At 43.4% G+C, this 14,634-nt stretch overlaps 1 protein-coding gene across 2 annotated transcripts in view; it reads left to right on the top strand.

The window, feature by feature from the left end:
- The window catches only part of ANK3 (ankyrin 3), a 346,475-nt gene extending 339,522 nt beyond the window's left edge, over positions 1-6,953 (top strand). Inside the window, exons 45-48 of one of the 2 annotated variants that reach the window (XM_042862644.1) lie at positions 1,587-1,670; positions 1,793-1,852; positions 3,415-3,507; positions 5,560-6,953. In XM_042862644.1, the coding sequence (XP_042718578.1) occupies positions 1,587-1,670; positions 1,793-1,852; positions 3,415-3,483 (213 nt within the window). In that variant the 3' untranslated portion in view covers positions 3,484-3,507; positions 5,560-6,953. The remainder of the gene's footprint in view (positions 1-1,586; positions 1,671-1,792; positions 1,853-3,414; positions 3,508-5,559) is intronic. The other variant, XM_042862645.1, reaches the window with a different exon arrangement.
- The last annotated feature ends 7,681 nt before the right edge of the window (positions 6,954-14,634 follow it).

Genomic DNA, 14,634 nt, shown 5'->3' with positions numbered 1-14,634 from the left:
TTGACGTTTATTTGAATTAATCTCAATTCAAACATTATTTTGCTGTTAATATTGATATAAAATGCTTTGTATAATAGGTTTTCCATTTTCTTCCTCTAGTTACTGTTTTTCCCATGGTGGGTTGAGGATTAAGGGAGAAGAAAAGTTTTAAGGCTTTTTTTTTTTTTTTTTTTTTTTTTTAATTAAAGATTTCTAGGGAAAAAATGGAGGAATTCCCTGCCCATCTGAGCGCTACTGATTTGCTCTAAGCAGATAGAAAAAGCAAGTCATCTGCAATCTTGACTTCTGAACGTGATTTAGTCCTTTAGATGAGAGAGCCCAGATTTGTCCACAGTCTCACAAACACGGCCAAAAATGCTTCCTTCCTATGGGCTGCACTTACGGGTGGGAGAACACTGATTTTAGTGCAGCCTACACCTGTTGAGAAGGGTAGTTGGTAGTTTCTCATAGGCATGCCAGCAAGTAAGGATTGCTAATGTTATAAAGATAGATGAACAAAATAATGGCGTCATGTTGCTGTGTGCCCCAGTTTCCCCAGCACCAAAATGGGTAATCATGTTAATTTCAGCTGTGTACTTCTCACTGTGATCCAAGCATGGAAAACAGTACATATAAACTGGATGTTACAGAGAGAGCAATTTTCTTTCTTAGTTTTCTAGTTACAGAAAATAATTCTACATTATATTTGTTTCATACAAATTAAGCACAGATGATGGATATTTCTGAAGCTTCAAAGGCAGTGCTTACTTCAGCACCCACATTTGGAAACATTTTTTTTGAGGTAAAATTGTCAGTGTTTCTCTGCAACATAGGCCGCTAGCTAGCCTTATACTCCAAAGTCACTTCATTTATTTATAATTTCAGCAACAATTCATGTTGTAGTATTTGGTCCTAGCACAGCCGTTAGAGTATTTATTTATACTGGTCCCATAAATTGTGGGTGCTACAAGAACTGGTGGATGGAGTGCTGTCAATTTCAGTACACTGTGCAGCAGGCTGCTGGCACTCCTCAACAGGTTGGCGCTGATACTGTGCCAGAAAAGGTTTCATGTAAGTTACCTTTCACTGTTCTCCATTTTGTAAATACCGAGCAGTCTTGTCTTCTGTGTACGTGTTTAAGACCCGGCACTTAGCAAGCTATAGGCAGAGTTGTCATTAAAATTCCAATTTTTCTCCTTCCTTACTTGGTGTTAGAACATGTTTCTGTGTGTAATGAGCACTGAGAAGCTGTGAAAACCCTCCTGCTAATGGATGTCTGTTTAGAGATTTTACTATCCTGACTTAGTGCCATCTCACAGGACTCAGGCTAACAGACTATTTGTTACCCAGAGCTTCATGTAATGAATTAGCAGATCATAGAAATGTGCCAGGTGTTCCCTACACGTTTTAAGGACAAGTTCTGTGGAATAAATGCACAGGTACTGGCATGTTAAGTTACAGCGGCTTTCACGTTATCTGTGTGACGTAAAGCAATCTGTTACATAAAGATGAAGCTAACATGTGCTTGTTGCTTGGATTGGTGTGAAAATATGTGTGGGTTTGGCAGAATATAGGTTATGTTGCTAATCTTATAACACGTTCTTTAGGGTGAGGAAGCAAAAAACATTCCTGGTGAATCTGTAACAGAGGAGCAGTTTACCGATGAAGAAGGCAACGTCATCACAAGAAAAGTAATCATGAATTACATCACTGCTCTGTCTTTGTATTCAAGTAACTTCTTTTAATATACTTTCCCCCTTTAGAATCTAGGAAAAAAAAAAAATCGATACTTTTCATGTATTGCTTCCTACAGATCACCCGGAAAGTAGTAAGGCGTGTTGTTATCCCACATGAGAGGAAAGCTGGTGAAATGGTAATGGAATGGGGACTGCCAGGAAATTACAGTAAATGCAGAGGGTTGTGTTGGCTGCTAGAAAGTGCTGCTAAAGGGCTGGAAGTTTGCATTTAACAAGAAGCCTTGGCAAAGTGCAGTGCTTGCAGTTATTGACAAGTTATGCATTGGGGGCTAGGGGCAGGCATTTCTCTTCATTTTGTTTCCTGTTAGGGAATGTTTCAAGGAGGCCTCACAGAGTTCTGCTCTGTGCAAAATGCCTTCCACACAAAAGCATTACAGTCTGTTTATTTGAAATAGGCAACGTGTTTAAAACAGCTTTAAGGCCTTTTGTGTTTCATCAAAACAAGCAGTGTCTGTGAGTAAAGCTGAGCCCTTGTTGGAGTTGTATCTTACACCCATAGGTGTGCAGTGTTGGTTTTTCACCAGCCCAAAGGAGTAAACCCCAGCTTGGTCCCTACCAGCCTCTCACTCACCTGTGCAATAACCCCTTGCTAGACAGTGGGGTCGCATGAACGTAGCTATGTAATAGTACCCTGTATAAACAAATATCAGGACAGGGCTCTGTCCCTTGCAGATAAAATTGGAAGCCCTCTGTGGAGGAGGGTGTTGCTCCAGTTAAATTGTCAGTGGAACTTTTGAGTGAAGACAGAATTGGAGACTCAAAAACATAACAAATATGAAAAATTACTCTTTTCTTCTAATAATGAAGACTGAAAAACCAGGCAGGGAGCACAGAAATAGAAGAGAGTTGAAAAAAAATATGTATCTCCGTCCTCTCTTTCTCTGTCCTTTATCAGGGAAAGTATTAGTTCTGCCCAGCAAAGGAGAATTATGCTGCACCAGATTAGAGTACTCAAAAACTACAAATAGTTACAGATAAATCAATGCAGACCAGCCAAGGGGTAAATTCTGCCGATAGCCACACATAAACAGATACATTCTCTGATGTGAATGAGGCTTGTGATTACTGGAGTATTTATTTTTAGATGACTATTGAGCTATTTTTAATGAGCGCAATGAACTTCTGATTTTGGTGTTCGCTGTTTAAAAGACACCAAAAACCTGCACTGCTTGTCACTACCATTCGTTTTACTTCCGCTCTGCTTTGGGGATGGTTTTTGCTGCTTTCATCCTGTTTTCTTTATTCCATTACTAACCTGCTCACATTAAAGCACAGACATTTTGAAACATCACAACAGCAGCCATGCCCTGCGCTCTAAGAAATGCCCACTGACCCTGGCCCAGGACACTGACTGGAGACTGATTTTTTCCCTGATGATGGTGGCAAATCCGGCTGCAGCTGCTGGCAGGGGCTCAGCCCAGGTGCTCCAGCCCAGGTGCTCATTCCCAAATTGTAGATCTGTGTTATCTACTTGAAGATGATATTTCAGGCCTGTGCTTTTGCAGCTCAGCAGAGTGGATAAACATATTGTGTGTATCTTTGAAATGAAACATTAATGTGATTTAACTGCTTTTTACTTATCCTGTTGCAGCAAAATGTGGAGGCTGGTTTGTAAGTAGGTTTATAATTGTGAGCGCTCTCCACAGGCTATGTTAATGTTTATACTTTTCCTTCAAAGCAGGGCGAAGCTTACAAGGTTAAGACGAAGAAAGAAGTCAGACATGTGGAGAAGAAAAGTTACTCGTGAAAGCTGAAAGCCAACCACTGACCGGTCAGTTTTATCAGTTTTCTTTCCTTGTGAAGCCTTTTGCACAGCATCGCAAGGAACTAGCACTTGAGCACAGAGTAAAGGCTTGCTTTTTGCTTCCTGGCATTGCTTTCAAGCTGCAAAGCTGAGGAGATGACCCTCTGTCGTGTAAGGAGAATATGACCTTGAGTTCACGTACAGAAACTGAGCTTTATCTATCGGAACGTAAGCAAAGCAAAACTGCGTCATGTGTAAGAATTTGTAGTTTCACAAAGAGTAGTTTATAATCCGCAGTATGTTCTACTCCTAAGGGTGGACTTAGATGCCAGCAGTTATAGAGCTGTGTATACAAGTAGATGTTCTGGAAGGGAAAGACTTCTTCCACAGCTGAACCTGTGGTCTACAGGCAGTCATGCATGTCAGTGACCTTGTGAAGTGTCTAGATATTTTCCAACAAAGAATCCTTACCAGATGTGTCTTGTAGATTTTATTGATGCAACCTAAATGATTGTAACAAAAAAGCAGCTGGCAGTACAAGAGCTTCCCAAAGTGAAAACAAATGCCGCAGGCTGACACTATTGCAACAGAGTGCAGGATCCCGTGAAGCCAGAAGATGCTTTGTCTATAGCTGTAATCACACTGTGTGTGTATTTACTGTGTTTGTCTTTTTTCCACTCAGAATTTTTCTTAGCTTTGGTGGCTTTTAGGAAGTGGGCAGAGGAGTTTAAGAAGTGGAAGTTTGTGTTATCATTTTCATAAAGGATTGACTGCAGGGTTAATGAACAGAATAAACAGGACCTGTTGAACATACCAAATGGTGTGGAGGTAAAGAACAGAAGCAGAGGTGTTCTGTAAAGAACAGAAGCAGCTCTCTTGAGCCATTAGTCCCTTCCATCCATTGCAATATGTCCTCCTAAAGCCACATGACAGTACTGGATTTCTGAGTGTGTGCTGAGTGCCATTTGTGATTGCAGTGACTCCGTGTGTGGGATCTTGGTGAGGGCTTTATGGGATAGCACCAAGCGGAGGTGCTTTAAGTAATCATTTACTTAAGCCCAGCCAGGTATCTATTGTAGAAGTTCCATTTGAACGTGGAAGTAGATGAATTTTCACAGAACAGGCATTCTGATAGCTCAATGGTTTCTTTGTCACAAAAGACAAAAAGTCCTCTCTGGGGATCAGATGTGCTGCTTTTCCTTTAAATGTTTTTTTGGGGGAAAAAATCACGTAGGCTTTGTCACCATTGCAGATAAACCCACTGCAAAATGCAAGTTTAAAGGAAAAGACACAACATTTTGCATGAAGCTCTGCAGAAGTGCAGGACAGGTTTCCACCAAGCACTGTGCAAGCGAGTCTGGCTGCTGCATTGTGAATACACAGCTTTTAGCTACAGCATAGATTTATGTCAGCCATAGGTGTGGGCGAGGACACATTGTTTTAGCATAGCAGAGTGCAGATGCTCCCAGAGAGTGCACATGGACCTGTGACCTGATTAGTAAACAAGTCTGTGCCGCTCACATGAGCCAGGTGGAAGATGTTGCGCAGCAGCTCTTCTTCCTTACTTTGTCCTCTGTGAAGCCTCATGAGGGCTTCCCTCTGCATTCCTGGCTGTTATGGTCACATTCCCCAAGAGGCAGAGAGGTGGATGTGCAAGGAGTGCAGGTTTTAGACCAATATGAGCGGTTGCATATTATTAAATAACAAACAAAAGTGTGTTGTGAAGGAAGCCGCTGTGTCATTCTGGAGACAGTGCTTCATCATATCTTCCATCATAGTGAGCATAAATTTCTTGTAATCCTTACTGAAGAGCTGTTACTTAGAGGTGATGAAATGCAGTGTCTTGCAAACATATTTGTAAATCAGCTCATGAGCAACGTGGGTGTCTGTAAATGATGCATTTTCCCTTCGTGCTAGGAGCTCAACTAATTTCATTACATACCTAGAAACTGTATGATTTAGCCCATTACAGGATCCCATAATGTCAATTAAAACTATTATGTTTAGTCAGGGAAGGGCATGAAATTGATTCTAACGAGATATTCTGAAATGACTCTGTGCTCTCTTTCCTTTCCGTAGGACCGTGTGCTTTTACTGCCAGTATTCCAGAGGGACAGTCACAGAAGAAAAATCAACAGGAATTAAACATTCACCTATAAAAGTGTGCGTGTGTTTGCTGCTTCCACACATTAACCGCATGGTTTTTATGCAAAAGCAAAAACAAAACAAAGAAACAAAAAGTTAATTTAGCATGAGCCAATTTACAGAGCATGGAAATTCACTTTCATTCACAGGATTGGAGAGTGCGCAGTTAACAATGCAGTGTATATACAAGATGTCATGCTGTTAACAGCTTATTTCAAGCAGTTTGATGTCATCACAAAAGAAATAAATTCCTGTGGCTAGAGGGGATGTACGAAGACGAAATGGTTAAACCATGGAAAGACACTAAAATTACTAAAATCCACAACAGCTCGCCTTATTTTTCTCGGACCCAAACTGTCAGGGTATAAAACACTAGTTGTTTCTTTTTTAAACATCGATAGTTTTGCTGTAAATAAATAACACTGTATAAATTCTAACAAAATAGAATAAATGTTGATAAGGCACTGCCTTTTCGATCACAAACAGAATACTGCAAATGCATTGAGCAGGCTAGGTGTCTCAAGCAGCTACACCTACAGGGATATTCTGGGTGTATCTTCACAGATTCTTGTATATTAGCAATTATAATGTTTGTATATGCAAAAACGCTAGCTTGATTTTAAAAAAATCTTTAAAATCTGCTGCAAATTTAAATGATTCCCAAAATGAGGAATTCTGTAGTTCTGTGAAAATTTTTCTTCAGAGTACTAATATTTTGATGCATGTGTTTCACCTTATTTTGATTAAATCTTTTCCAGTTTTGCAAACACTATACTGCAACATGAAAAATAAGATTTTATCTGTAAACACAAAGCCCTTCATCTAATATTTGTTGCTGTTGCCAATTTTTCAATGAAATGACCTAAAAACCATAACATATACAGTAGTTGCATTATGGGGAGGGGGGTGCTATCTGTTCTCGCTTTATAACGGGGGTACTGCTTGCAGCTTTAGAAGTGGGTTGGTGCTCCAGCGGGCACAAGTTTGGGATATTTTTAAATGAACTGAAGAGAAATTATTAGCTAATAGACTGGCAGCACGCTGTAAAATTATTACTGTATTGTGTACTGGCTATAAGATGTAGAATCTTTCAGTAAGCCAATCATCTGTAATCATCCTAGCAGTGTAATATTAGGTTGTTAAGGCTGCTGTGTTTTAAAGGGCATTTTTATTTGGGTTTTGGTGAAATACTTTAATTTGTTGATTATATTCATATGGAAACAGCATTCATTGATAATAGCTCTAATTACATATGTATGAAAACAACAAACACTGGATGATCTAGTTGATTATTTAAGCATAAAATAAATTGTGTTAAAACTCTTGGATAATGTGTATTTGGCAGTGTTATTGTACCCCATAGAAGCGTCTTCAGAATGTTAGCTGTTAATCATCCCTGGCATTTTGCTTCTTTTCCACTGTTTCTTTGTGTGATTCACCTCCTCGTCTTCCTAGTGTGGCAGGCTGTCGGTCAGCAGACTGTCCCACAGTATGTGGAACAGGAGTAAGACCCAGCAGCCAGCACATCCTCAGTGAAAACAAGGAGCCCCCACCTCCGGGACACAGGAGACTCGGACCTGGGGGAAGAACCAGTGCAGTAGGTTATGCACAGCCTCTTCTCCAACACATGTTAAATCTGGACCTTCTTTAATTTATTTCACCCTACTGAGAACACCAGGAAAATCACTACCAAAAGTAGTTTTGTTCCCAGTATGTGTCAGTCAGACCAATAACCAGCTCACTGCAGATGATGGAAATGGAGCATACATCTCTTGTATATTGCATGCATTTCCAGTTTATTATAGGTGGTGGATCTTTACATATAGAAACAAAGTTTTCTAAGTAGCTTCAGTACACACTCACTGCTGGAATGCGTCTTCTGCTTGAGCACAATAAATACTTTTTATTGCTGAAGGTTTGGTTTTACTTGACTTTGAAGGTAATACAAAGATGTATTTTACCCTCTGTTGGCACTGGAGGAAGCACCATTGTTGCAGAGGGGGCTCAGTCTGCTTATTAGAGCTGTGCTGTACTGAAAGCTCAGGAGCCAGTCCTCACCTGGGATCAATAAGCAAAGCCTCTGTGGTGAAAAGCACTACAGAAGCACTAGTTGGCTTTGGCAGAGCATAACAGGTTTGTCAGTGCTTCTGAGTTATTAGGGCTGCGAGCTTTTGTAGAAGAGGCAGTAAATGAAGAGTTCCTCATAATTTCAGCAGTTAATCTGTGTTGCCATGCACACTCCTCGCTCAGGAGACTGCTGGTACAGTGCTGGCAGCTTTAAGACACGAGCAAGTCTGCAGGGAAAATGCCTTTTAAGTCAGTGAAGAGCAAAAACATCTGATTGCAGGTCACAGTCCAACAGTGTCCATGCTCCTGGCGACCTCTCTGTCCAGCTGCCTCCATCCCAGTTGTAAGTATCCATGCTGTTTGGGTGAAAGTGAATGTTTTGAGTGAGTGGTGTGTATGTTTACTATTATATCACTCTACAGTTGGAAACAGTGACTGCAGTGGCCAGCAGCACAAATGCATGAGCAACAGTGTCGAAGAGCTTCACTCATCTCTAGCAGCATCCAGAGCACAGGACTTTGATTTGATTCATCTCTGTTCTCTTCCTGGTCACCTCTTGGTGCTGATGCAAGGAAAAAAGCTGATACTGTAGTTCTGGCAGGCAGAAGGTCTCCTTAGACAGAGACACAGGGTTGCCTGTGCAGGGTAGCAGAGGTGTGCAGGTGAATCTCCTGCCTGCAGTGCAGGCTGCCTCTTCTGCTGCTTGCTGCCTCCCCAGCCCTGCCTGTGAAGCTTTGATTCAAAGGAGGGAGGGAAAGGTGGAAGTCTGCAGCTGCATTCCCAGAGTTGTGAATTTCCCAGTAAATGTTGCACAAACGGAATTCTGTGGGTGTTGATTTGTTTGTGCTGAATGTATTGACTTCAACAGTAGCTCAGGAAAAAACGAGGTAGAAGCACAAACATCTTAAAAGAAATACTGCCAGTACTAGCATCAAGTGCAGGCAGCAGAGTGAGGGCTCTGCATCTAATACAGCTTTTGTCATTTTTTCATTTTTTTCTCCAGTGAGAGTTTCTCCAGTGAGAACATTCTCCTTAGAACTAAAACTGTAAGTCATGGGGCTTTTACTGCATCTATAAAAATAAAGGAGATTGCTAAATACAGTGGTCTTTTCAGCCTTTGCTATTTGTTTTAGCGCTACCTAATAATCATGCTGAATAATATTCTCCAGTACTTTTTCCACTTTGGACAGAATATCAATTACGTTTTATTTGAGGCTGGTAGTAGTTTTAATGTCAGAAATCTTAAGAGCTCCTGTAGTGCAGAGATGACATTAGTGGGATAAATGGCAGTAGCTTGCAGGATTGCAGCACCCTGCTAATTAATGCTAATTTCCTGGGGGATTGTTGAACGCAAGCTTTTGTCTGTAGCATGCACAGTGCAGGCAATCATGCTGTGCTTTCCTGGGGGGGCTGCTGCTCTCCCCCAAGCCCTGACACACAGTTGGTCACTTGGGGCAGCCCAGAGGTGCCATGGCTGGGCGCCAGTGTCTTGCCCAGCTGTGTTCTATCAGCTGGGGGTAGGGGACTGCAAGTCCAGGATTGGAGTTTTTAACAACATCTATAAGGGCCGACCCTTACATGGGGTCACGCAAAGTCTGTGCCCATGTAAGGCAGGTGCCTGGCCAGCGGTAGCCTCTGTGCTACTGCAGCTCCAGGTCGTGTGGCCCACTCCTTGGGAAGCTGTGGAGCAGGCTGGGGCACTGGGCATAGAGATGTGGGAAGAGGCACAATGAGGCTGTGCTGGGTGCAGCAGAGCAAACAGGGCCTATATGTTCAGGATAGGCCCCATCCTACAGGGAGAGCAGGGAGGAAAATGCTCTCACTTGGCTGAGAGAGCAGCGATTTTCCGACTGAAATGCAGACCCAAGGGGAGGGAGGGAGAGATGGAAAACTTTGACCCTGCATGCTACAAAGTGCTTTCCATAAAAAATAATCCATTACCATAAGAGAAAAAGGTTAGTGAAGGACAGAAAAATGAGCTGCTCGAGAAAAATCTTACGTACGTGCCACGGTTTTCATGACTGCTGATGCTAAAAACAGTGCACTGCTTGTGCATGGCTCTATTATTTGACCCTAAATCGTGGAGGAAAGCAAAGATTTATAATGAAAGTTTTATTGGTACTTTTCCCATCACGCTAATTATTGAGAGCCATTTGGTCAATAAAACAGCAACACACAGCAATCCACTGTTCACCAATTTCCTTGGAAAGCCTCCAGAAGCTGGGTATTGCTATGGCAAGGCCAGAACAAAAGAACAAACCTATTCCAAATTTTGAAAAAAAAATTCCCTGGGAAAATAAGGATAAGAAAGAAAAGCCCAAGAGCTGAAGGTGCACTATCTGCTGGATTGCTGCCGCGTGGAAAATTTCCATAATCCCATATTCTGTTCTGAAGAGAGGCTATTTTTCAAATACAAGTTTCTGATTAAATAATTGCCTGTCTGAAAAAGAAAGTGCCACATCGTTATTTTAGTTTGATCTACTTCTTATGAGACATCCTGCATTAATAAACAACTTAATGCACAGCATCAGTGAATTTGTTTTCTTTTTTACACATATTTTTCAAATCTAGGTTTCTCCCTTTCAACAACCCTCGGAAGGTGGTAAAGTCCCTACATATACAATCAGCATTCTCCTTGAATATTTGCTTGCATAGAAGTCACAATTATTTTTGACCCTGCTTCAGTTTATTTTCCATTACCTGTATTTTAATGCAACAGTGACTTTCCTTTCTTTTTCCCCTCTCAATTTCAGTCGGATACTCCTGAGTACCACTAAAGAATTGTTCCTAGGTTAATTAGCTTCAGTGGCTCTTTTCACTCTGTAACTGCTGAACATTTTAATAAAATTGCATTGTTACAGAAGTTGTTCCAGCTGATTAATGGACCCCTGGAATTATATTTCAGTTTGTATGAAATCTCTGAACATACCTCTTCCTCATGCCAGCAGTATATTTGATTCAAATATTTCTACTGTTGATATGAGTTTATGAAATACCGACTCTAATTGCCCATTATCTCCTGTACTGACAGTTTCTCTTAATAAATCCCTGCCTTTTTTATTGCTGCTTCTTGCTGTGATATCTGCTTTGGTACCATTACAGTGCCAGCGACATTTTAAGACTCTTTACTTGCTCCCCTTGCCCCCTAGAATTTTGCATTTATTTCTCATACAATATTACTGCCACTCTTTGCCTGCTTCAGTGAAACACTGAGCTGCATCTCTGCAGGTCCCTCGGGTTTGCTGCTGGGCAGCAAGAGGCATCTCTGCCTCTATGGGGCAAGGCAAATGGCCCTGTGCCCTGCGGTGGGGATGGGTTGGTGGCTTTGGTGCCGTAGGAGCACCCAGCCCCTGGGAGGGCAGAGGAGGGCAGGACCCACCAGCCTGTGCCCAGCCCCTTGCAGCTGGAAGCCCTCCCATGAGGGTTTGCCAACTCTGCTTATACCACATATTTGTACCTTTTAATTGCTTCGGTTAATGTTTTACTGATGTGCAAAGCATGTGATTTCTTCTTGGTGCTAACTAGGCTAATGTTTTCTCTCCCCTTTTAATCTATTAATTTGGAGTAGTTGGATATAATTGTAATTAAATATATGGGGTCTGTCTTGTAAATCACTAAAATGCTTTTATGAAAAGAAGGATGCTGTCTCAGATCTAAACATCAAGGGCCCTTGAGTGTTACTCCCACTCTCCCACTGACTCATTGTTTGTCATTGGGCAAGTACATTAGCTCACTACCTCCACTTCTTGCCTTCCAGGGCTATTGTGAGAATTAATTAGATAATGTTTCAGCACAGCTTTGAACTGGAGAGTGCTACAAAAGTGCCAAGTTATAATTTATTATTATGAAAACAGTCGTGCTGGCTGGGGAGGAAGCACTCTGATGCAATGCCCTCAGAGTGTGGATGGCATGGAGGCTGGACTTTACCAGGAGAAACTCTCCTGTCACCCGAGAGCACCTCATCTGTGCACCTGCAGGTCTGTAGCAATTCCAGCCTATTTTTTGATATTTTCTGTTGAAAGCAATATCAACAGCTGTCCGATGTATGCCTGTGGGCACAGTCCCTGGCTGAGCTGACCAGTCCCAGTGGCTGCACTGGTGATGTTGAGTGCACTGCCCAGTCCCCCCTTCCAGGCTCCCTGTGCTGCCTGAAATAGCAGAGGCCCCTGCCCAATAAGTCCTCTGAAAAATGATACACCTTCTTGTGATTAAGAAACCAAAAATAAGATGACCTACACTTGTATTCCCAGGCAGACGGCAAAGAATAATTACTTTACAGAGTTGAAATTCCTTCGTATATTATAGCCGTAGAAATAATAAAATTTGATATTTGCTGTGGCATAGAACAAAAAGGCAGTGTAGTTAGAGATAATGAAATCCTTACTTGCCATTAATGGAAAAATTACTGTTGTTAAAAGACCCCTTCATAAATAATTAAGAAACCAATTATAGAGTCCTGGTGACTCATTTATCCAGAAGCAGTATGGACCACGCTATTCCATATAACGAACAGCATGTACGCTCCATTACATTTCCCTACAACTCATTCCTTTATTCAGCTACTCCTCAAACTAATAATAATAATAAAGAAGGAAACGAATGCACATAGTAATCAGAATATACATCATCTAAAATGAGAGATGTGCATTAATGTATCTCAATTTAAAATGACTTTGCCTAAGCAGAGAAGCCTGAATTAACATGCCATTTAGTCCCTGTGCTGTAAATGGAAGAAGGGTTTTGCAGACATGCACAGCCAGGGCTGGGCTGGGCCAAATGGGGTTCATCCAGACCTGTGTGCTGTGCTGCCCATCACAGCAGCATGCTGCACCATGGCAGCTGCAAGGCATGCTTTGCTCTCAGCAAAACATGTTGTGAGGGGAAGTTCTTCACAGAGAGAGTGGTGAGGTGCTGGCACAGGCTGCCCAGAGAGGCTGTGCATGCTCCATCCCCGGAAGCACTCAAGACCAGGTTGGATGGGGCCCTGGGCAACCGGCTCTGGTACCAGATCTGGAGGTTGATGGCCCTGCCTGTGGCAGTGGGGTTGGAGCTTGATGATCCTTGAGGTCCCTTCCAACCCTGGCCATTCTATGATTCTATGAGGCATGGCAGCTCCCTGCTGCTGGCTGCCCCAGAGCCACCTGGGTGCACCACGCCTTTGTCCCCACAGAGCTGTCCTGCTGCTCACTGCTGCACAGGGTGTGTGTGTCCCAGCTGAAGATGCTGCCCCTGGGACACGGCTTTGCACTCATGATGGGCTGCGTCAGGCAAAGAAAATCTGCTGCACACTCGAGCAATAGATACAAACTGAGAGCTGGCTAGGAAAGTCGAGTCCGAAGTGTGAGAGATGAGATGCAGAAACTGCTCCCAGCTCAGCGCAGCCATGCCACTTCCCTCTTTCGCCCCTGCCTGCTCTGGCACAGCTCTGCACAAGCAGGCCTGCAGGAACCCCACTGTGTTATGCCTTCTCGCCCGAGGGAATAACCACCAAACTGGCTGTGGTTAGATTTCCTGCTTGATTTAGATGTTTGTGCTATTAAAGTTGCCCAGGCAAGCTGTGGCATGCTCTGCAATCCAGACTCCAGTTATCAGATTACAAACCGATCTTCGTTTCAAATTGTCTTACAGCATCCAGTAGTGAAATACTGAAGCTGAGGTCTATTCCAGTAACAGCATACAGCTTTGTGCATGTCAGAAAATGATCCTGAATGTAAATCAACTTTTCCAGTAAGGAATTTTCCTCCTCTTTCTCTAGTCCCTGGGAGTTATCTGATCTGGCTGGGGAAAATGCTTATAACTTTGGCAAACAATCAGGCAGGAGGCTGATGAGATTAAGGTGTTTTTTTTTCCTCTTTCTGAAGAGTTTTCAATGCTGCCCCTGCTGAAGTGCACTCCAGCGTGAAATGCTCACTGCCGAGCCACACAGGCCTCCCAAAGAGCTCTTTGAAGAAAGCAGAGAGATGAAGCAACCTGCGAAGTCATGACCTAATACTCAAGATACAGAGCGTGAGAATGAGATGCAAAGCATTTTGGCGTCATCATCATGATGAAGTTTAGCTGAAGTCATCGAGGCAGATCAGCGTGAACCAGATGTGCACGGAAGGCAGTCCGCAGCAGCCCCACGCTGAATAAAGTGGAAGGAATGTCCTTACATCTGTTTCCAGGGTGATGCTATTTCCAGGGAGCGTGCTTTCCTCTGTGACTTGCCCTCTGGTTTTCCAGGAGCCATGTCCAAGGGAGCAACGCTTTCCTCTCCCACTCCCAGACCGGAATGAATGCTGATGACAAATCAGTTCTGGAGGCACCGTGCTGAGGAAAGTCAGCATTCCCTGGGATTTATCATCAATCGTTCAGTAGCCTCTGAAGGAACTCTTCCTACGTTTTGCCTCCCTGTACAATGAAAAGCGAGATCCCTGAGGAACGCTCCTTGTATTATGTATATTATATATATTTGTTTCTTTATAACACAGGGGGTTTGGTTGTTTCAACCGCGTGTAAATGAGGCTGCAGCACCGATCTCGTGTAAATGAAACCTGGGCAGCAGCTGCGTGTCAGCACCCGCAGCAAAGAGCCGCTGCGTGCGCCCGGCTCTGCACGCTCGGCGTTTCTCTGCCACGTACTCAGCCATGAAACCCAAGCTCTGCGTACGAGCTGGTAGACACGATTATTTTAATATTTAAACAACGCGCTCCACTTAAAAGCCTTTCCACGGGGGAAGGTTTCAGTCGGTACCGAAGCGGGCGTCTTCCGTCAGAAGGGACGCTTCCACCCGAGGTCGCCGGGCTCCGCGGAGCACGCGGCTCCGCCAGCGCACCGTGCCAGCGGCGGCTGCGCCCGCGGGATCCCCTCGGGGGCCGCCCCTGGTCCGGGCGTTGCGGCGGGCGGGTCCGCCAGGGGGCGCTGTGGCGGGCGGCGCGATCAGCGGCCGCTCTCGGCGCGCGG

Source organism: Lagopus leucura, unplaced genomic scaffold, assembly GCF_019238085.1.
Source record: "Lagopus leucura isolate 7727_CA_CO unplaced genomic scaffold, USGS_WTPT01 Super-Scaffold_739, whole genome shotgun sequence".
Classification (NCBI taxonomy): Eukaryota; Metazoa; Chordata; class Aves; order Galliformes; family Phasianidae; genus Lagopus; species Lagopus leucura.
Note: the sequence above shows the minus strand (reverse complement) of the source record. Positions and strands in the feature narration are given on the sequence as shown.